General features: G+C 39.4%; 1 protein-coding gene across 3 annotated transcripts; it reads right to left on the bottom strand.

Annotated features, from left to right (window-relative positions):
- Window positions 1–675: 675 nt before the first annotated feature.
- Window positions 676–20,968, bottom strand: CUNH5orf63 (chromosome unknown C5orf63 homolog). 3 transcript variants are annotated; one of them, XM_023764114.1, is made up of 7 exons: window positions 20,910–20,968; window positions 10,283–10,418; window positions 9,796–9,856; window positions 7,329–7,523; window positions 6,911–7,031; window positions 1,510–1,566; window positions 676–869 (listed from the first exon to the last, which is right to left on the bottom strand). In XM_023764114.1, the coding sequence occupies exons 5-7, from the start codon at window positions 7,022–7,024 to the stop codon at window positions 693–695; spliced, it is 348 nt and encodes a 115-aa protein (XP_023619882.1). In that variant the 5' UTR covers window positions 7,025–7,031; window positions 7,329–7,523; window positions 9,796–9,856; window positions 10,283–10,418; window positions 20,910–20,968; the 3' UTR covers window positions 676–692. The 3 variants fall into 3 exon arrangements, with proteins under 3 accessions (XP_023619882.1, XP_006081136.1, XP_023619919.1); XM_006081074.3 differs by lacking the exons at window positions 7,329–7,523; window positions 9,796–9,856; window positions 10,283–10,418 and having other exon boundaries at window positions 20,910–20,955; XM_023764151.1 differs by lacking the exons at window positions 7,329–7,523; window positions 9,796–9,856; window positions 10,283–10,418 and having other exon boundaries at window positions 676–857; window positions 20,910–20,955.
- Between the last annotated feature and the right edge of the window lie 1,945 nt (window positions 20,969–22,913).

The following is a 22,913-nucleotide window of genomic DNA, read 5'->3' as shown; positions in this document are numbered from 1 at the left end:
AAGCTTAATTAACTCAATTGACGGTAACTGAAAAACTAACAAAGGCAGTACTCAGATATTACAAATCAACTGACTGACTACACGCAAAGCATGTTGAGATCCTTATATACATTTTGGGAGTTTATATTTTTCTTTTGTTTTTCTTAAATGAAGCTTTCTTTGGCTCAGATAATTATTCTCTCCTACCCAGAAAAATGAGCTCTAATTTTAAACAGGTATTATTAAGTTCCACCGAAACAGGCTTATGCAGATGTATTTGTTAAAACATCCCTTTATTGACTGTGCACAGTTATTAACAATTCACATTTCACTTTATCTACTGAGAGGAAGAGCGTTTATTCCTCCATTAAAAAGTTAAGCCCTCGGGGCAGCAGCAGGGATAGAGCCTTCTTCCTATAAATGGCCTTGTCCAATGAATGTGAAATGTTTCCATATTAATACAAATAACAAAAGAGAAAAAGAAATAAAACAAATGGATTTCTCCCACCCTCCCTGCCAACACACTCCTCTTATTTCATAAAATGCCAAAGGTAAACAGTTTTCACATTGGTACTTTCATCATTCAGAAGAGAAATGTCAACATTTATTTGGTACCACTAAGTTCAGACCTTATTAGGGCTGTGTGACAGTTGACAAAAAGAATACAAGGCCGTGGTCATTTCCTTGGGAATGGAAAATCACGAGGGCTTTCATCAGCCTCCAGTACCTTGCTGCTCAAGTTTCTGGAGCTGTTTTTCAAGTTTTGAGATGTTTACTCGATGCATCATCAGAAACTCGCCATTCAAATGAAAGACGGGGATGTCAAATTTATACCTCTCATACCAAACAGAGTTTTCTGGAAGTGTGATGTCCACCTCCTGTAAAATAAACTGAAACAGAGACAGACTAAAGCTCTATATTTTTGAGAACATGGAATGATGCAATAACTCTAGTGACAAACTGATCCTGAGACTGGTTCTAACGCTCAGAGGTTTTTGTTATTGTTGTTTGTTTGTGTGAGGTCCAAAGTAATCTAATGTCCCTGATTTCCACCACTTGGTTGATTTCATTATATTCCATAACTCCAGATTTTGCTACTTTTCTGTTATACCTGTCACATTCAGCGTCCAGGCACTACTCCATTCCCAATGAAATAAAATATGTCCTCACAGGGAAACTTCCTGAGAATCAGGAAAGACATGTTTTGGTTTTAAAAAATGTCATGCTTTACTACAGGTGAACCATGGAAATGACAAAATAAGAGAAAAGGAATAGGGACAAAAGTTTTGAAAAAGCATGAATACAGCACCTGATATTTAACTTTGACTCACATTAAGAATAAGGAAACAAGTACTGCTCAGAGAAACACCTAGGGGTAGTGATTTTTATGGAAATTAGCACTAACATCTCTCTCTCTGAAAATCAGAAAGAAAATGTAAGTGAAAAATCATTTACTCTCTTTTCCTAAAGAAAGGATCCAGATACCTTATATCCATTCCATATACATAAAGCCACACTGTACTACATTACCCTGTTTTTATAAGGCTCCAGCACTTCCTTAGCTTCATCACAAAGGGGACATGGATTCTACAGGAAGGAAAAATAAAGCCATGAAACCCAAGAATGGCAGCGACCTGACAAAAACCACAGAAGCAGATTATACGTATTTTAACAGGTTGTTTTCTACACTTTCATTTCCAAAATAAAACACTGTCATAGAATCTTATAAATAGCTAATATTTCATAGTAAATGGGCTTTCAGCATTTTCCAGTTGTTTTATTTTGATTTGTCTCCATAAATCAATCTACCTACCTAATAAATTTAGAGGTTTACATTTGTTACACATACGTGTGTATATACACATAACATATATGTACATAACAAATGTATCTATTTATTAGGTATGTATTACAGGTAGATATATAGATACATATGTACATATACACATACACAATACATTTAGATGCTTACATTTTTTTTGTCACTGGCTTCATCTAATTGATAGCTGGGAAAATTATTTTTCACTGATCTATACTCCAAGGAGTACCTCCCTGGCCTGGCTGACATCACCAGAGGGGCTAAAAGTCTATCTTGAATGGGGGACACTGAGTTTTGCCAGCCTGTTTCTCCTAATCCACAGGAATAAACCCACTAGGATAGAGTTAGATAATGCGTGTCCCATCTTTAAAAAGGGAAAAATATTTCAGATGATGAATGTACCAACTCTTTAATGTCTTGTCTCTTCCTCATTATAAGTGTCAGTAATAGGTTTTCCAGATAATTCTCCACCTGAGAAGCAAGCACATTTTAGTGCCTGTTGTTGTTTGTACTCTAACCACATAGTAGAGGAGTCTGTTGAGAATGCTATGGATTGTTGGCAGATTTTAAAGGCTTCTCAGGACTAGATTTCATGAATAGGAACTAGCTATAGGTTCTCTTGCAATGAGCTAAGAATATACTCAACATTATTGGTGCTTATATAAAACTAGATGCCCGGTGCACGAAATTTGTGCACAGGTAGGGTCCCTAGGCCTTGCCAGTGATCAGGGCCAATCTGTGGGGTGACTGGTGGGGCAATTGGGGGGCCCCTATTGGCACCTGCCTTGGCTGGCCTGGCACCACCCACTCGCTGGCCTCGCTCTCCACCGCTGGTCGCCTCCCTCTGTGGGGTGACTGGTGGGGTGATCAGGGGGGCCCCACTGGCACCTGCCTTGGCTGGCCTGGGGTCTGTGGGCTGGGGGCAGCTCCTGTGTTGAGCGTCTGCCCCCTGGTTGTCAGTATGTGTTATAGTGACTGGTTGTTCCACTGGTTGTTCCGTCGTTCGGTCAATTTGCATATTAGGCTTTTATTATATAGGACTAGAGGCCCGGTGCATGAATTCATGCATGAATTCATGCATGGGTGGGGTTCGGCTGGCCAGCCCCAATTGGGGCCAATCAGGCCGTGCTGGCCTGGGGGAGGGGCTGCGGGCAGTTGGTGGGCCGGCCCCGCTCCATGGTCGAACTCCTGGTCAAGGGGACAATTTGCATATTAGCCTTTTATTATATAGGATCTGCTTTTTAACATGACAGGAAGAGATAAGCTCTTATGTAAAAGAAAGGCCCTTCCTCCAGCTTAACTCACAGCTTTTTTTTAAACTAAGATTTAATGTACATTTATTCCTAACACATGAAACATATAATATAAAGATTTCATACTGAATAAATTATATTCATTAAGCAACAAAGGAGGAATTTACATCAACTTAACTAGATTGTTTGACATACAAATATACAAATTTTTATCACTGAAAAAATTTCAATTGTGGTTCTTCACCAGGAACTTCAACTGAATGTAGAACTTTTCACACCTCCATTAGAAAGAAAACAAAAACCCAGAAAAAAACAACAATCTATAAATTGATTGGCTGCTGAGACAGCAAGGACTTTTTACAGAAACCTGTATAATTCCACCAAGAGGCGTGATATCTGGCAAGAGATTAAATAGCTGGGTCTCACTTTGTGTAGGCCATCACTTGATAACTCATCATACTATAAAGGGGAAGCTGGGAGGGTGACCAAACTGTGGGGATCCGAGGGTATGTGCAATGAGTACAACATCATATATATGCACACATGTCCAAGGGTATGTGCAATGTACATACCATATATATATGCGGCAGCACAGTTGCTGCAGCTAAAGGTTATATGCGGCAGCACAGTTGCTGCAGCTAAAGGTTAAAACCAGTTCTAAGAGGTGCTCTCAGGGTGTTGTAGGTTCACGCATGATACTCCGGGGAAAAGCCGCCCGCCTTTTTTCTCCTTTATATTTAACTAAAAACATTTTAAAAAGCTTGCTGCTAACCCATGATTTTTCTCGTGTCCATATGAGACATTGTTATTATAGTATGTTTACAGTATCCATATGAGACATTGTTATTATAGTATGTTTACAGTATCAGGTGCACAGTTCAGTACACAAGAGGGTTTACACTCTTCTGCACAGGCCTCACCAGTGAATAGGGTCTGCCCACACCTGTGAACTTCTCAGTTCCTGCAAGACTGTGAATGTACGACAATAAACCACACACACTTCGACAGCCACATATTTTTGTCCTTCAAGGTGTGTTTTTTTTCTCCTTGTTTTTTTTTTTTACAACCATTAAAGTTATGAAATGTGGTAGCCTATTGATGCAAGGACTATGAAAATTATTTTTATCTTATATTTCCCCAAACTCACTGTAAATGACAGTAACTTTAGTTAAAATAAAAAGTCTTCTTTGTAGGCAGAGCTTTGTCTTTTCAAATAGGGTGCAGTCCTGAGACTCACAGCTTATTTCAAAATAAGGACCCACATCATCAAAAGTCAGTTTTCCTTCAGAAGGATCTTTCTGGCCCTAATTTCCTGGTTCAGAGAATTAGGCTCATGCCGTTACTATGAGCATCATTAATAAACAGATTACGAATGGTCTGTGATATGTTGAGATAATCATGTTGACATTTTTCTGAGAAAGTTTCAAAAAGTCAATAGAAGTTCTTAAAGGAAAAACAAGAACAAGCTAAGTAGCAGAAATACCACATTACTAACATTTTGCTTTTATAATAAAACACTTTAATCGAGCCTAGATCAGGGTTTTTCTTGTTTTGTTTTTAAAAGCTAATATCCATAGAAGTTTGTGCAAATTATCGTGTGTGTGTGTGTGTGTGTGTGTGTGTGTGTGTGTGTGTGTTTATGAGAAAAGGTCTATCAAATTTTGAAGAAGTCTATGAACTGAAAAAGGGTAAGACTCAGTGGTCTGGACCATTCAAACATCCTTGTCTAGGATTTTCTATGGCACCAATAGAACACTTATTTACTCTAGCCCTGAAATATAACAAACATTTGTTGGGTTGGTTGTCCACCACTCACACCCCTTGCAGCAAGAATGCTGTAATTTTGCCTCACAGGAACTGCTCTCAGCATGTGGTGGACTCCATTCCTGAGAAACAAGGCAATCAGCAAGCACATCCTATCCCTTTGGCTAAAATGGAATGGCCCAGGGATTGGGCAGATCAGAGCCAATAGATAGCTATGAGGCTTTTGCTGGAGTTTCTGATACCCAAGCTGTGAGATCTGGGGCTTGGCATCACTGCAGTCATTCATGAGAAGAGGCAGAGTCAAGACAGATTTAACCCAGAGGATGTGAACTGAAGAGATTGGCAATTGCTTAGTTTTAGAATGAAGCTACCCCTGAAACCAGATCAAGCCATAAAATCCCTTTTTTGTTTAAGCCACTCTGGGACGTACTTTTTATTATTTATAACTGAAAGAGAGCTAATACTGTGCTTTTTCTTTGGATTGTGAACTCCTGAAGGTGAGAGTGATATTATATGCCTAATGACACATATAAAGAGTTCAGTACAAAATTTAAGCTGAATGGAAGATTAGTGTGTGTGTTTTTGCAAATGTTTTCAGCTAACTTGGCTGTTGCTCAAACGGAAAAATAGTGCAGAATTGTTAGGCTGAGTGAGCACCATTTGCTTTAGGGATTATTTTATTTTTGTGGTTAATTCTCACATGCATTTCTCATATATAGACACAGATGATGAAATAGTTTTGTTCCATAATTTCCAACAGTGCGGTATATACTCATGGATATGAAAAGTAGTTTAGAGTAACTATTCTCAATGAGATATTAATTTTTAAAAGTTTTTAAAGCTTTCCTGTTAGATAACCATCAGATATTTTTAAATTGTTAAAATGCCCGAATTATGAAAAATCTATTAAACACAATGCTTTTTTTGTTTGAATTGCAGTATTATTCACTAAAGTTAATTCTATTACCCTGCACTTTATTTCTTTTTTTGATTATAAATCACACAAAGTAATGTTAACTAGCAAAAGAAAATCAGCAATGCTTGTATTATAAATATCAGGGGGGAAAGCTCTTAAAAATTTAAACTACTTTTATACTTTAAGATTAGTGTGTGTGTATTTTAAACTACTTTTATACTTTAAAAGTAGTGTCAGGGATAAGAAAACACAGTCAATCCTCATTATTTGTGGATTCTGTGTTTGTGAGTTCACTTATTCACTAAAACTTATTTGTAACCCCAAGATCAATACTCATGGACCTTTTGTAATCATTCACAGACATGCATGTGTACAGAACAGAGCACATTTTGAGTTACATTCCAGCTGAGATTGAACAAGATGATGCTCTGCCTCCTTGTTTCAGCTCATATGTGTAAACGAGCGTCCTTCTCATGATCTGTTTAGTGCCATTTATTTTTTTATTTTTTGTGCTTCCTGTTAATAGTGTTGAGGTGCTGTCTAATGCTTCTAAGCACAGGCTTGGATGTGCCTTATGGAGAAAATATTGTGTTAGATAAGCTATGTTCAGACATGAGTTATAGTGCTGTTGGCTGTGAGTTCAATATTAATGAATCAACAACATGTATTAAACAAGGTGTCTTTAAACAGAACAAGGTTATGTACTGATTGGTTGATAAAAATGTCTTTAAAAAACAAGGTTATGTACTGATTGGTTGACAAAAATGTTAACAGAAGCTCATAGGAATCTAACCCTGTATTTTCCCTAGGAACAAAGGTCCAGCATTTGCTAATTCAGTGTTTTTGGTGACTTTATAGAACATAACTATCACAAATAATAAGAACTAAGTTTCCAAGTGATACATCTATAAACATCATATTATAATCTGATAGTTTTTTCTTTCAATGTAGGGTTCTCAGATAACTACTAGATATATTAATTTAACCTCTAATTGTGAGACAATGAGGTATCTGGGGAGGAAATAGAGTTACTACTGCTGATACTGAAACTGAAAAACTGAGGAATGGGTCCGAAGAATGTTTATTCCTTTACTTTCAACCTCTCTCTTCCTTATTTTCTTCACCCAATGATTTGAATACTTTATGTTTTTAAAGCAGTAATTTTATTTTTCACTCTACCTTTGTGAATAAGGTCAGCACAGGCAGAATAGTCCTAGAGGCAGAGTGATTTCTCAGGAAGAGTCTAAAGGAGTACTTGGCAAATTGTATGCTGTTTCCTTGAAACCAGAGCATCTTGCTTCTGCCAAAAGAAAAACAAACCAATAAACGTAGGTGCTCTACACTTTGCTCTTTATAATATGAACAGTAAGCTGCAAGCCTGTGATGGAATTTGAAGATTTCAGAATTGCTTTTTGAAGTCAAGGAGTGTCAGATGTTTGGCAAATCTCCACCATGCCTGCACACTCACTGTATTCCAAACAAAACCAAATTTAGAATGGGGGGAAAAATCCATACTTATGGATTAGCTGTGTAGCTAATCACTTGGTTTCTGTAAGCAAACTGCATGGGTTCATTTGAATACAAAATTAAATCTTACCTGCAGATTTTGCCAGCATCCTGATGATCCCCTAAAATGTGGACTTTCCTGAGATGAATTTTACTCTCTGAGATAGCTTATCTTATTAGCAAGCATTCACCAACACCCAGCCATAAGTAAGCAGCACAAGTCCCCAGCTGAAGGTCATGAGATCTATGCCCCTCTGCGAGGATGGGAAACAGTTGTACAGAGGAACTATAGGGGAGAATTAGATCGAGTTAACTTGTCAGAAACAAAAATTTACTCTCAACTTCTCAAGAAGTACTTTAAAAGAAGATTGCCATCATTTTTGAAAACATACAAATATGCTAGTGTTTCTACTGGAAATATTCCAGGAAGAGCAGTTTGATAATAGCTTCATGTCAAACACTAGGCTGTGAAGCTCCCTCATGCTGCTACTTTGTTTGACATAAGACACCCTAGTTATTCCTAGTTATCCTCCATCTTTGTCCTTAAAACTACAAATAGGATCATTTCACTTTTAACTGTTGAGTTTATCATTTACCAATATCCCCAAGATGAATTCATTCTTGGAATATTCATAACTTTGCTTTACTCCTAGCTCTTCAACTTCATCTATCACCTTCCCCTCCTTTATCTTGGCAAGTTGCAGACACAAAGATTCTCTTTCTGTTCCTTGAATGACCAAAGATAATTCCTTCATCAGGATCTCTGCACTTGCTGTCCCTTTGTATGAAAAGCCCTGAAGTAGCTTCTCCTCACTTGGTCTGGGCTCATGCCACCTCCTTAGAGATGCCTTAGTGACTTTCTTACAATTATTATTGGTCAGCCCACTACCCTCTTTCTTCATACTTGCTATAGTTTTTTTTATACTTTACTATCTAAAATTTTTTCTTTACCTATATGACCCTTATACATAATGTGATTTCCATAAGAGCAGGTACTGTTCACCCAGTATCCCCAAGCATCTACAATTAACCTGGTGCATAGTAGGTGTTCATATATTTCTTTGAATGTTGAAAGTATTGAAGTGAGTCTTTCTCCCCCTCTTTAGTCTCACCTCTAACCCTGATCAGACATTCAGTGTGTACAGAGTCACTATTTGGGCAGATGTCATATCATAACTAAAGGTTAGTGCTCCACAGTGTCCATAAAATTGTGGGTGAGGGTGCTGCGGCTGATTCCAGCCCCTTCACCACCACCTCAAATCTCCCCCTGCACTGCTCCACAGCAAAACCGTATTAATCACATGCTAATCCCTACTGGTTACCAGGCTTCTCAGTATAAGATTAGCCTTAAACTCATTTCAGACAGAATGATAAGAGACTTTAAAGAAAAACACCAATCCATATCAAACTAGAATAAAGACCACAGGACAAAAAGATTTGATCCTAATCTGTGAAAACAACAACCTTTCCTTCACTCTTAAACCCTTAGTCTTCTACTTCTCCCTAAATCTCCCTGCTTACTAAATAATCATTATGCATAAACAAAGAATGTGATGAGAATTTTGCAAGGATCTGCTACCCAGCATTACTCTAAGGTGGAAAATATATCTAAATAATTTCATGATATGCTGTGCCACTCGCAACAAATGTAAAGCCCTGATATACACACTTTCCATAAATTCAGAAGAATCAACAACTCTAAAAGGTGAATGTAATTGGAGACAACAGCTGCTAAACATGGCTTTGTCTACCCAGGATATAAACGAGGGGGAAAGTTGAATGTTAGCCATGTTTATACTAGGTGGAAATGTCTGCATCATTGAGAAGGCCCAATGCCATCAGTATCACATCTTTGTAGGGTATGGAGTTAAGGAAGCTGCACTATATGGAGGATAAAGGAAATTAACAGTTTTGTTGGAATAAAGGCAGAAAGATAGCCCTTGGAAATAAGAAGAATCAGGCCATCTACAACTGTGACGTGAGACTTCAACTAGGACATTGAACTGCCTGACATGTTTTTGGTGGAGGGATTTAAGATTTATTGATGTCTGGCTGGTAAGGAAAGGAAAATGTATTGCTTTTACCTAGCTGAGTTGAGACTAAGGTGTTAAAGCTTGAAAAAACAATTCACATTCACAATGGAAATCTGCTTCAGTATTTCCAACATGACAAAACACAGCATGTGGTCTTGGTTGTGCCCAAGACAAATAAAGCCTGTCATAGTAAAAAGAGTTGCTATTCATTCCAGATTTGCTGGAATATTTGTTCAACCAACCCAGAGTGCTAAGTAAAGTCTTCAGTGATGCTACAACTAGTCTGTTTAAAATGAGTTCTCTTTTGTACTGCTAATCTTCATTTCTACTTTCTGTATGTATTTAATCACTTAAACACTGCATATTTATTTACTGAGCAATACTTTAGCATTATGTAATTTTTACTATCTGCATATTTTCCAAATGTCCTAAGGCACATGCATTTTACCATATTGTTAAGTTAACTTATTCCTTTATATGATAAAATTATATTAGAGCCCGATATAAAGAAAAAGTTCCATATACCTCTCCTAGGCAGAACTAAGACATTCAGGCTAAAATTCTGAACACTGGAGTCCACTTAGTTCTAGAAATAAAAGGTAAGATGAAAAAATTATACACTCCAACCGAAACTCTATAATATTCTTCTTAGAATATTTTATTAACTTTGTAAACCTAACACCATTGCTGTCAAAGTCACATTCACCTAGTCATGCCTTCTTGAAGTAAAATCTTAATACGGGCTACTCTGTCAATGTGACATTTTCATTAGTTCTATTATTTTTTAACAGTATCTCAGCACTATAAAAATATTCTGAAAGGCAGTCTCTGGCTGTTAGCTCATGACTGTGAGAGGACAACACCTTTTTGATTATGTCATTGAATTTAGTCATGAAGTATGTGTCCTTACTACACAGAGACATAACTTTATCCTTTGTATTTTGTTACATGCCTCTGTGATACGAGCAAAAAGAGCTGTGTTCATAATATCAAAGAATCACAATTGGGTCACCTTTGTCACATAAAAAAAAAAAAGCAAGAGGCATAAGACTGGATTTAGAATGTGCCTAAAACAAATTGCACAGCCGAACAATAAAGATGGTGACTCCTGCTGGTTCAAGTCCACTGCCGCTCAGGGGCACATCACCCTGAAAGAGAAAGGGAATGCTGGCTTTTAACAAAACTGAGGCTGACTTCAGTGGTCTTTATAGCAGAATCAAGTACAACATGGGGGGAGGATTGATTGGACCAATTCAGCCCTCCTTGAAGTAAGATGAAGATAACTTAACTCTATAGCATTTTCCCTGTGAAGCACTGAAGGCATACCATTAAAGCAACTGATTAGAGTACAGAAAAAAGCCAGGGTCATTTGAGCCTCTATTAAGGATTATTCATTTCTTGCATGAGACGCTGACCAGACTATGGCTACACATCACTTATATGGGACTCTTGGAGTCTTCAAACACTGTGTGTGTCTGATTAGAAGGGAAATAACATTGTTCTCGCTTGAGTAGAGAAACTGACCTTCACTGACCAGAATTTTTATTCATACAAAGAATCCTTTGGCACACCAAATCTCCAAGCTCACATAATCCCTCATCAGCAAGCCGCAGTGTTAGTTCATGTGCAAAATCAAAAAGTCTATCTAAGCCCAAGTACCACCTTGGTTATTAGCAGGTAATGTTGGAGCTTCTTCACAAGAGTATAATGTAAATTTAATGCTGTACTGACATTAACCAAACACTATTACCGTGGCTCTCACTGAACCTGTTCCATAAAGAGAGGCTCAGGGCTTCCATTTAGCCATTTGTGCCATGTGAGATGTTAAGTGCCCATTTCACATTCATTACCATCTAAGTATAACATTCCTATTTTATCCAGATGACTAGAAACACACACACACACACACACACACACACAAACACACACACACACCCCTATTGGGAACAAAACCTATTACAGGCAGTCCTCGGGTTACGTCAGACTCAACATGTCGTTTCGTGGTTACATCGCAATCTCCCATTTACAGTATTTATAAAAAAAAATGTTCTGTCATTTCAACGTATGTACATATGTGCTTTGTGTTTTTTATTATTTATTTATCACAAGAAAAGGTCAGAAATTGTTATCTTTCTTTTAAATTTTTTTTTTACTGTTTCAGTTTATTACTGCTGTGTATGTGCTCCATGTGAGTGACGTAGGTGCTTATGTAGGTGGGTTCCGACTTATGGTGAAAATCAAGTTACTCGCGCTGTAGGAAAGGATCTCCAACGTAACCCGAGGACTGCCTGTATTTTAGACTAGAGGCCTGGTGCACAAAATTTGTGCATGGGTAGGGTCCCTAAGCCTGGCCGGCGATCAGGGCTGATCTGTGGGGCGACCGGCGGGGCGATTGGGGGCCCCCTCCCCGCTGGCATCTGCTTTGGCTGGCGGCCTGGTGCCGCCTGCTCGCTGGCCCTGCCCCCCCGCTGACTGGTTTTTCCGCAGGTCGTTCTGCTGTTCGGTCAATTTGCATATTAGGGTTTTATATAGATAGATCACTGAAAGTGTATGTAAATGATGTGGGGTTGCTCTTAGGGACTCTGGGTCGCTGGGTTCTACCTAATCCAGGGAAACAGGGACAAATGCTCCTATGTGCATTTTGGTCAGTCAGCTATGTCCAAACATCTCTCTCCTCAAACAAGTGGCTGCCTAGCCTGGGATCTTGGTTACAAGTTTAGAGCCAAGAGTGACAAGGAGAGGCAGCATGCAAAGCTGAAAACTGAGCAGATACTTTGAGATGTCAATTCCAAGGGACTAAGCAGGGCTAGAATGAGTCAACAGAACAGAAACAGGGGGTGGGGGTGGAAGGCCTAACCTGGAGAGGGGCCCTCACCTCAGCCTCAGGAGTCAGGATACCTGGTCAGAGGAACTGCCTAGGAAGTGGAGGCAACTCAGACAAGCTGTTGCAACAAAGACCCTGAGCTAACCACCCACTTGTGGGCCCATTTGTGCATGGCCTCATGTTCAGCTTCATTCATTCTTCCTTTTTTTTTTAATTGAGGTATATTTGACATATAACATTACATTAGTTTCAGCTGTCCAACATAATGATTTGACATTGCAAAATGATCACCCAGCCCTGGGGAGCGAGAAGCAGCCTTTCACACCATACGTCCACCACACTCCCTGCAGCTTCTACTTCCAGATTTCAGTGCCGGTAGGTTCACCACACAGCAGGCCAGAGAAGCCAGTAGGGAACCAGTCCGAGAAAGGAATGAGTGGTCACAGACAAGCCTAGAGACAAAAATCCCTTTGCATTTCCCTTCTAATTATTACCATGACTGTGGGATTTTCAAGTGTCTATTCCTCAGTTTGTACACATCAGGTGCTACGTTAATTTACATTCAACACACTGCTCTGTGAAAAGGTTCTTTAACTGTTTGAAGTGTGGGCCTTGCCTATCTGGTAAGATTATAGTTTAACTGATGGTATACAGCATTTAGTATATGCACTGTGCCCCCATATCCCACACCCTTCAAATTCTCAGTAAAATTAAGCCATATTTTTTTTTCTTCATCCTGTTTGATGTTTAGCCCATTTCTTTCCCTCCAAATAAAACTCTCACATGAAGGAATCAACTCCACATACTAGTTACAAACAACAAGAATCGTGGAGAGATGTACTTCATTGGATTCAGTAGAAAAAAGTTAAACTCTTTTTTAAATTAAAAAAAATTTAATTAAATTTATCGGGGTGACAGGGAGTTAAATCTTAACTGAAATAATGTAAATATAGGAGATTACGACAGGGATATCTAATGGGCTACTGTAAATGTTATGAGAAAGGAAGAGAAGAGCACCATGGGCTGAGATTGGAGGTGCTTCCACTAGAGGAGGATCCTAAATCATGGAGGATTTGGATGTTAAAAAAAAGGGGGGAAGCACCCAAAGTTGGGGTTAGACACAAAGGCGCTGAGTAGGAATGCTGAGGTTTGTTTGATGGGAGCCACTGAAGCGTTTTGAACAAGAATGTGATGTGATAAAATCAGTTTTGGAAGACTGATCTGGCAGCAGCATGCAGGATAGATTGCAGAGAAAAGGAGAATGGAGGTGGGAAAGAGTTAGGGGCCAATTATGGCAATTTAGGTGTGGGATGAGAGTCATTCATTTATTCATTCAAGTTATCTGATGTTTCCCATGTATTAGATGCTATTATAGATGCTGGTTTCCATGGTGAACAAGAAAGCAAAGTATCTTCAACAATAAAGAATTAAAAAAGAAAACAAAGTATCTGCCCTCATGGGGTCCATATTCTAGTGACACTAAAGAGTCTCTTTAATGCCAGACAGCATCAGATGGTGATAAATAGAGAGGGGGGGAGGGAGTAAAACAGGGTGATGTGCTATTGATAAGACAGGTCCTTTAATTAGGTACTCTGAGGCTAAAGGAAGAGGAACATTTGAAGGAGGAGCATTTAGGGTAGTACAAAAGCTTCAAGGTGAGCACTACCTTGGCTTATTAAAAAAATAAAAATGATTGAGTGGCTGAAGCACAATAAACAAGGGGAAGAGTGGCAGGAGACAGGGTTCAAAAACAGTCTCTGGGGATTGTATCACTTAAGGCCTTGTGGGCTCTGTTAGGGAACACGGTTTTATTAAGTACAATTAGATTTAGAGGAGGGAAGTAACATGATCTCAGATATATTTTTTACAAGATCCCTTTAGCAGCTGTCTGAAGAATAAATTGTTGGGGAACAAGAGTGGAAGCAGGGACTCAGTTAGGGGGCTAGTGCAGTAGCCTGGGTGAGAAGGGTGTGGATGAGGGCAGAAATAGGGTCAACGAGCCTTGACAATGATTTGGATATGAGGAATGAAAAGATGATGGTAAGGACATTGCCAGTTTTTGGCCTTGAGCCTCTGGTGGGGGCTGTGCCATTTACTAAAATGAGGACAACTGAGGCAGGAAGAGGTTGAGAAATGTCTGGAACCCAGACCTCAATGAGGGACAAGTAGAGAGTGGCATGTGCAGGTTTTGTAGTCAGGAGAGAAGCCAGAGCTAAAGATAAAATTGAAGACTCCATCAGTTTAGGATTTGTATTTACATGTAGGAAACTAGATGAGATCATTGAAATAATAATATAGAAAAAGACAGGACAGATCTCTGAGGAAATCCAACATTTAGAAGTTGGGTAGAGAGGAGCCAGCAAAGTAGGCAGAATAAAAAGTTGGTGAGGTAGGATGCAAACCAGGAAAGTGTCATCACAGAAACCAAGGGGGGGAAGTGTTTCCAGAATGAGGGCCCATTGTCAAAAAGAGTGATGAGTGCTCGGACTAGAAAAGGGATAGTGAAAGAATCTGCCACAAGTCAGATATGTCTGCTGCTGCTGCTGCAAATGAATGAAATCTTCCAACCAATGCCTACCCCTAAAATGAAATACCTGTCTGGTTCTTGCCTAATATAACTTATTAACTAAAAATAGATATTTTGGTGAGGATGTAGGCTGTGCATTGGGGGAGAAGAGTAAAGGCAAAAGGTGATTGAGTGTCTTAAAAAGAGACAATAAAAGTAAAAACATTTGTATAAATTTGAAGCAGAATAGAGAAATAAGGCTTAATATTTTATTACTAAGTAATACTACAAGTAAGGTATTGTTATTAATACTAGTATTAATGATGATGATGGATCTATTGACTGAAATGTGCTTTCAACTCAAATGGAAGATTTAAATCACAAGTATAGCAGTCTCAGAAATAGGGAATTACAAAACTGAAAAATATTTCAAACAAATAGTTGAAGATTTAGGATTGTGGACATTACTGAAATACAAATTTCTAAGACAGGCTATCACTAATTAAAGAACCAACGTATTTATCTTCTATTATGGATGTCACTAGGTGATGATTTCATAGAGGTAAACCCCAAAAGACAGGCAACTGCCACTAAGTAGTTCGGAGATGCTAGGCAATTATTCATCTCTTTAAGGCTCAGTTTTATCTTTACTGTAAAATGGAAAGGCTATGCCTCGTTCTGTTCTCTTATTTAACTGAGACCTGGAGAAACTGTGCCCATAGGCTTTGGGAACCAAATGTCCTCCTGATCAGGGAAGGGAAAATCACAAGCAGAAGAAATGCCATGGCAATAATCCAAAACTTCAGAAGGCCCAGAACAAATAATTTGAAGTAGTTTAAAAATGCCAGGCCTTTAAAAAAACAAAATTTATGTACAGATTTAAGCAGAAGTACAAAGGCACTAGCTCATCACAAACTCGCTTTTCTAGCTCCTCAATCATAACTAGAAGCCTTGGCATCAGAAAGGACAGAGTAGGGAAATGAAGGGCTGACATTAGAGTGACCAGGTACTCATCCTGAAGCTGTTTGAGCATCTGTGATGGAAAAGCACCTTTAAAAGGGAAGAATAATGTATTATTCTTTCCTATTATTAGACACAATTATAAGTGATTTTTAAAAATGTTTTAATTTTGCCTGGCTGGTGTGACTCAGTGGTTGAGTGTTGACCTATGAATCAGGAGATCACTGGTCAATTCCTTGTCAGGGCACATGCCTGGGTTGTGAGCTCGATCCCCAGTGTGGGTTGTGCAGGAGGCGGCTGGTCAATGGTTCTCTCTCATCATTGATGTTTCTCTCTCTCTCTCTCTCTCTCTCTCTCTCTCTCTCTCTCTCTCTCTCCCCCTCTCCCTTCCTCTCTGAAATCAATAAAGATTTTTTAAAAGTTTTAATTTTATGTATTACAATTGCTTTTGAATTAGGCATCAAAGTAACTTTTCCTAAAGTCAGAGGTGTTGGCATCAGCCCTTCATTAATTATATTTATTTTTAAGTGATACTTAATGGCAGACCATCATCATCTTGTCATTCTCCTCCCTGTCCAGAAGCAGTGCTGTGTTTGCCTAGGCCTAGAGCAAGCTGACACATACCAAGTGGAAGCGGAAGGAATCTTTAGTGTAGGCAAGAGTTTGTTTTAGAATCTTTGGACCTTAGTAGTCACACTTTCCAGATCATTGCTTCAGAGGGGTCTACTCAGTAATGGGGTTAGTGCAAATTACAATGTCAGGGAAGGGTTTCCAGAAAAACATTCAGCTGAGAAAAATACAGATACCATAAGAACAGTAATGTACTGTTACTATATACTCTCTCTTGCATCCAGAGGTTTAAAGGGGATCCTGGACTAATTCCTGTTAACACACAGGGCTTGCACATATTACACCCTTCCCCTTATCTTCAACCCCAAAGACACTGACTCAGCATCTGGCCTGGAGCCAGAGAGGCATATCCTGAATTCAATGTGCAACAATGTTCAGTACAATATCCTGTGCAACAATGTTCAGTATGATTATGACATAATGGCTGCAAAGCTGTGTCTGAAAGCCAAGAAAACCTGAATAATGTGGTTGGGCTATATCATACATGAGGGCTTAATAGAGTTTAAAAACCAATTTGAAAATTTCTTCATTCCATAAAGATAGCATTAAGATGAGGGTAAAATCATTCTAGTTCAAGGGATGAGAACAAAGAGCATAAGGAATTATGCAGACTCCTTCCCACATTATCCTTCTTCACCAAAATGACCCATTCCCTTTGCAGATATTTCTGCCACTGAATACTGACCCAGAAAGAAGGCAATTTCCTGAAAACATCTTAGTCTTATTTGTACCCAGCTAGTAATGCCAGTTTCTTTGCTGTTTAAAAAGCACACAATCCTATTTCCAAAAACAACTGTTTGTCATTCAGAATCTGTCCATTCAGGCAATGTCTTCCATTCATCACTGACACTCCATTTCCAATTCATCTTGCCCAAGAGGCAAAGTTATTCTCATGACCACACAAGACCTGAAAGATGCTCCATTTATTTTTAGCCATTTTGTAGCAAATGACTTTGGAACATTTTAATTACTAACTCTAACATTTTCTTGTATGTGTGATACCAACAATACATAGGCCTGTGAAGTACAGTGGTCAATTTGAATGTTGGAAACCAAGCATTCTTGAGGTCAGGCCCTAGCAACCCTCAGTTACATGAATTCTAATCCTCTGAATCCTATTCTGTTACTTAACAGCTAACACTGATAAAATATTTTGGAACTAGGAAGTGACTTTGCTTAATGGATAAAGAAGCTAATGTTTAATCAAAGCCTTCCATACTGCATTTGTTTGTTCATTTCTCTATATTTTCTTCTTGAACAATGACCTATTTTTATATATAATGAGACCAACACACAATTTTCAGAATTAAAAGGGATCTCTAAGTTCACCCCCCTTTCTTTAAAAAAAATTCAAAAAGCTTTATATATTAATCCTCAGAGTATACCAATAACAGATACCACATTTGCTTAAGCCTAATTTAAGGAAGGAGAGAGTGAGGAAAATCTCAGCTTTGGATGGCAGAATTTTTTTACTGTAAGAATGAGGTTCTGATCTCTAAGTCTAAAAACATTCAGATTAGCTTTATTTTTGAATCTGGAGAAACAAAGCTAAATTTTGATTTTTTTTTCAGTTTTATGTCCTAAGCTGCTTACTGAATTTCTATTAAGAACTACATGTTTTTAAAAAATCAAATAATTCAATCTCATGTTCTTCCTCCTGACATTTCCCCATTATTTCATGATTAATATGAAAAGAATAGGAACAATGAGGGGTAGTTCATTTATTTCCAGTAGTAACATTCTGATTTCTGCTGCAATTTTATTGGCAAAAAAGAAGCAACAAATACCACATGCCTGCCTAATCACAACACAAAAAGTTGATTTTGAACTCCTCCAGAATGTTAGTAAAGTAGAAAAGTTGATTGTGGCTTTCCTTCAGTGTTATTTGGGCAACCCAGACTTAAAATAGCCACCATATATAGGTCTTCGATCCTTAAGGCAGGACCAAACCAAGATATGAGTGCCCTAGGTAAGCTAATAATTTGGTATATCTTCAAATGGATACTATTCAAATATTCATTCACTCAACAAGTGTTTGGGTGAGGAGTTGAGCATGGCAGGACTGGAGGGAGGGTGGAGATAGGGCTGGTGAAGCCTTTCAGCTTGCATATTCCATTCTAAACAACAATGGCCCTGCAACTGACAGGCCAGATCTCCCTGGAAGGCAGTTTGGTGACCATATATATGGATTCTCAAATATGCCTTTCCCCATTCCAGGCTGGTTATTAAAGTATTAATGACTGCAGCATTTATAACTGCATCTAGTAACCCCATAAAGTTATTGTTTGATATTCTTTTCTCTACCTTGCTGCATTCCCAATGATGTTTTCACACTGTCTTTTTATTTCGGTAGCATATAGTGAGTGTCTGCAATTGCCAGGCACTGTGCCAGGTACTAGAAATATAAAAGCGATTGGGATACTTTCCATGCCCTTAAGGAATTCACACCTTGGGCAGGGAAAAGTTTTACAAACAAATAATACAATACCGCAGTGATGAAGCCTATAGCAGCCAAAATGGTTGCTACTATGTATTACTGGTGAAATGCACTGAAATCCTTGGAGATGGATACTTCCTTAAAATAGAAGGTATTCTGAGTTTTGCCTCTATCTCTGGAAACCTTATTTTGGGTAGGAATTGAAATAAAAAGAGAATAAGTAATGTTTTTATACCTCCAGTTTCCCTGTGGCTATAACTGGGATAGGGAGTTAGAGATATGGGATAATACCTATGAGAAGCTTAGCCAAAACCTTTTATTTTGCATATTCTTCTGTAAATGATTTTGTCCCTCAAACATGTTAACTAGGGGAAGAATGAAGTAAGCTCACTAGTCCCTGCTACCTGTGTAGCGACACATCTCAGGATCCAGATGGTTTCTCCCCTTCACAATAATTGCAAACAATATTAAAACTGCATGCAGGGACTATTCCAGCTGGCTTTTGGCTTCCTCTGATGTACACTCCTTGAATAAAGCAGTGGCAAGATTAGATTTAAAATAAGGAACATAAAAAGCCTTACTACCTGTACCAGAGCACCATCATGCTAACATGTGGAACCTGGAGCCCTAGCATTAGAGTATAAGCCAGCTAAAGTATGCACACATTATGAAAGAAAAACTTTAATAATAAAAAAATAACTTATTTTCTGAAGACATATCTCCACATTGCCTCTGGGTGCTTAAGAGTACAATAGAGTCAGGCATCTGGAATAAAATAGAAATACAGTCCAATAAATTCCTAAGCTGGAAAATCTTCATTTCTATTACCTTACCTGCCATCAGTCCATCTAAATAAAACCACATGGCCACACTTTCCTCTGGTGAAGGAGACAAAAAATATTGATCCTTCCTTGGCAGGAGGCTACTACTGACCACAGGAAGCATGAAGAAAGAAAGCTGAGAGTCTACCTGTCTAAAGTACCTACCCCACCCATCTTAATTTTCATGACAGAACCAATTTTAATTTTCATGACAGGTTCCAGGCAATGCCTTACTCCAATATTGCTATAATCATTCACTATTTCCAGGGTATATACCTCTGTCCCCACATGTTTTAAATCTCAATGTATACAGCTTCAAATATTGGTAGAGAGCTTCATATGCATTTTCATAAGCTATTCCTCAGATAATTAAGTGAGAAGAATGTGGCTCTCAGAGCCACCTCAACTTGCAGTGTCATGCACACTGGAGACATGGCTCTAGTGGCTGTGTAGTTATGAAGCCCTGCTTACGTTAGTAAATGTGCTAAAAGGGTTGGGGAATGACAGATCCCAGACACTATCGCTACCCCAAAGAAGCTGAAAATCTTGGGCCATACTGTGAATTTTTTTAAAAGTGCTCTAAAATATTAAGTATTATATAGAACTTTCTATTAAGAAACAAAATTAATAAAGATAAATTTTATAAAAGAAAGAAACAAGAATAAAGATCACCCAGGCCAAAAACTGCTTGTTAGTTTTTGTTAAAGATAGACTTAGAAACAGGCATTTGCCTTTTCATGTTAGTAATAATGTAGATGGAACTTTTTTACTTCTGGACTTATTAAAAAATTGCATGCGCTGGTACCTGTTGGGGGTAACCGACAAGGCTAACTATTTGTTGAGAACTGTACAGTCTCCGATTTATCATCTCACTGCTCAGCACCCAGAGGGCTGCGTTTGCCCAATAAAGCGGAGAGGAGGTCCAGAGAGTATTGGGTTCCCAATGTTCCCAACTGCATCTTTCAACCTTTTCACCCCCAGTAAATGTCGGCATGGCTGCTCAAACATATTTATTTTAATCAAGAGTCATCTCAGCAGCCTGCCCGTGGAGATTATACTGCCATTTCATAGACGTTAATTAAACCGAGGACGGGTCATCTGTGAATCACTGTAAATAGCACGAAGTTGAAATGTTTCCTGCTTTCTCTTAAAAAGCTGCCTTTTCTCGCCCGTTATTTTGTTCACTTCCCAGAGCGCCAACCCGCGAGAAGACACACACACACACACACACACACACACACACACACACACACGTTTACAATCCCTGCACCCCCTCTGGTGGTTCATGGATTTATGGCTCCCGGTTTAATTAAAGTCTCTCCTAAGACGCTGGAAATTGGCCCCGTGCGGCACAGCCAGGGGCTCCTTTGCGCCCCCCTCCCGCCCGCATCAGGCTCAGTGCAGGGGCCCGCAAGGCCCAGCTACGGGGAGGGGGGGGGGGTGTGTGTCACCGAAACCCACCTGAGCCGCCGCTTCCGCCTGCGTCGCCGCTTACGCCGTGCGCTCCGCACTTCCGCCCGCCAGAGCGACCCAGCGCCGGCACTTCCGCCCGGCCCGCCTTCCCTCAGGCCGGTGTGTGGATCTCAGATCTGAGCAGATCGCCCCTTTGAAGGGTGGCCGCGCCTGCCTGCCATCATACTTGGAAAGAAAGAAAAAAAACAAGCCGAACTGTTAATAAATGGGGGTGGGAGTGGGAAGGGGGGACACGGAAAATGACCCAGAGTGTTTGGGGACTACTTAATAACAAAAGTCAGTAGCCAACTTTTTGAGAATGTGCAATCCATTCCATTTTATCCCCTTTACTGCATTTGTTCATTCATTCGTTTATTCATTCATTCATTCACTCATTCATTCAGTGGTTACTGTCCTCCTCTGGGTTTGGAGTGAGCTAAGTTATGAAGGAAACTGGCAGCTGTACCCTCAGCAAACTCTCCACAATGGACACACAGAAGGCCAAAAGGCATATGAAAAAGTGCTCAAAGTCACTGATCATCCCAGAGATACAAATCAAAACAACAATGAGGTACCATCTCACACCTGTCAGAATGGCTACCATCAACAAATCAACAAAGGACAAGTGTTGGTGAGGATGTGGAGAAAAGGGAACCCTGGTGCACTGGGGTGGGAATGCAGACTGGTGCAGCCACTGTGGAAAACAGTTTGGAGTTTCCTCAAAAAATTAAAAATGAGACTGCCATTTGACCCAGTGATTCCACTTCTACAAATATATCTCAAGAAATCAGACACCCATCAGAAAGAATATATGCACCCCTATGTTCATAGCAGCACAATTTACAATAGCTAAGATTTAGAAACAGCCTAAGTGCCCATCAGCAGATGAGTGGATTAAAAAATGGTGGCACATCTATACAATGGATTACTATGCTGCTGTAAGAAGAAAGAACTCTTACCATTTGCAACAGCATGGATGGACCTGGAGAGCATTATGCTAAGCAAAATAAGCCAGTCAGAGAAAGATAAGGATCACATGATCTCACTTATATGTGGGATATAATGATCAACATAAACTGATGAACAAAAATAGACCCAGAGACATAGAAACATCCAACAGACTGTCAAACCTCAGAGGGAAGGCAGGGGAGGGTGGAGTGGGGCGGGAGGGGGGGGGGCCTCGATCAACCAATGAACTCATATGCTTATATGCATAACCCATAGACACAGACAGTGGGGTGGTGAAGGCTTGGGGGAGAGGGCAATGGGGGGGTGGGTGGAAAAGGGGACATATGTAATACTTTCAACAATAAAGATTTATTTTTAAAAAAGCATTTAAAAATCTGTAGGCAAGTCAGACCTTAGGAAATGATCCTTAAAATAGGTTGTGTTCAGTGAACCTAGTACTTTGAAAGGGAAGGAATGTGGACCTATGAAAAAATATGAATGTGATGTACTTAAAGAGTAACCTTTGGCTAGGGATGTATTGTACCTGGTTAGGCAGGGACAGAGCTCTCCAGGCCTAGGGAAGGCTAGAACTGGAGGGAGTCTGGCCTGGGCAATGCACAGAAGACTAACTAGTATGGCAGCAGCATAGGAATGGAAAGGAAGTGGAAATAGGCTAAAGAGACTGGGCAGGAGTCAGGTGTTACAGGGCCTTTTGGGTTTTTGCTAAAGGTAGCTGGAGGGATTTTTATTTTATGCTGTTTATGTTTGTATGTGGGAAGAGGGTTGAACTGATTGCATTTCTGTTAGGGGCAAAAATAGAATATTGGGGACTAGCTATAGTTATAGCAAACATTAATCATGCTCTGTTTACCATGATTACCTTGGTCTGGTTAAAGAAAGGACATTCTAACCCGGCTGGGAGTTGTACCCACCTGGGACCTGGGAATCAACCTTGGACCTGGTAGCCAACCTTGGACCTGGAAGTCAACCTTGGAATTTGGTCCATTCTCAATTAAGAACTGCCTATTATCATGGAAAGATTAACAACCTTGTTTTCCAAACACT

Source organism: Myotis lucifugus, unplaced genomic scaffold, assembly GCF_000147115.1.
Source record: "Myotis lucifugus unplaced genomic scaffold, Myoluc2.0 scaffold_0, whole genome shotgun sequence".
NCBI classification, from domain to species: Eukaryota; Metazoa; Chordata; class Mammalia; order Chiroptera; family Vespertilionidae; genus Myotis; species Myotis lucifugus.
Note: the sequence above shows the minus strand (reverse complement) of the source record. Positions and strands in the feature narration are given on the sequence as shown.

Bases quoted from the DNA above. Each gene is read 5' to 3' on its own strand.
- CUNH5orf63 (XM_023764114.1), bottom strand. From the start codon at position 7,024: ATGCTCTGGTTTCAAGGAAACAGCATACAATTTGCCAAGTACTCCTTT. The intron at 1,567-6,910 runs GTAGAGTGAAAA...TCCTTCCTGTAG, and splicing joins TGCTGACCTTATTCACAAAG to AATCCATGTCCCCTTTGTGA. The intron at 870-1,509 runs GTAATGTAGTAC...TCTCTGTTTCAG, and splicing joins TGGAGCCTTATAAAAACAGG to TTTATTTTACAGGAGGTGGA.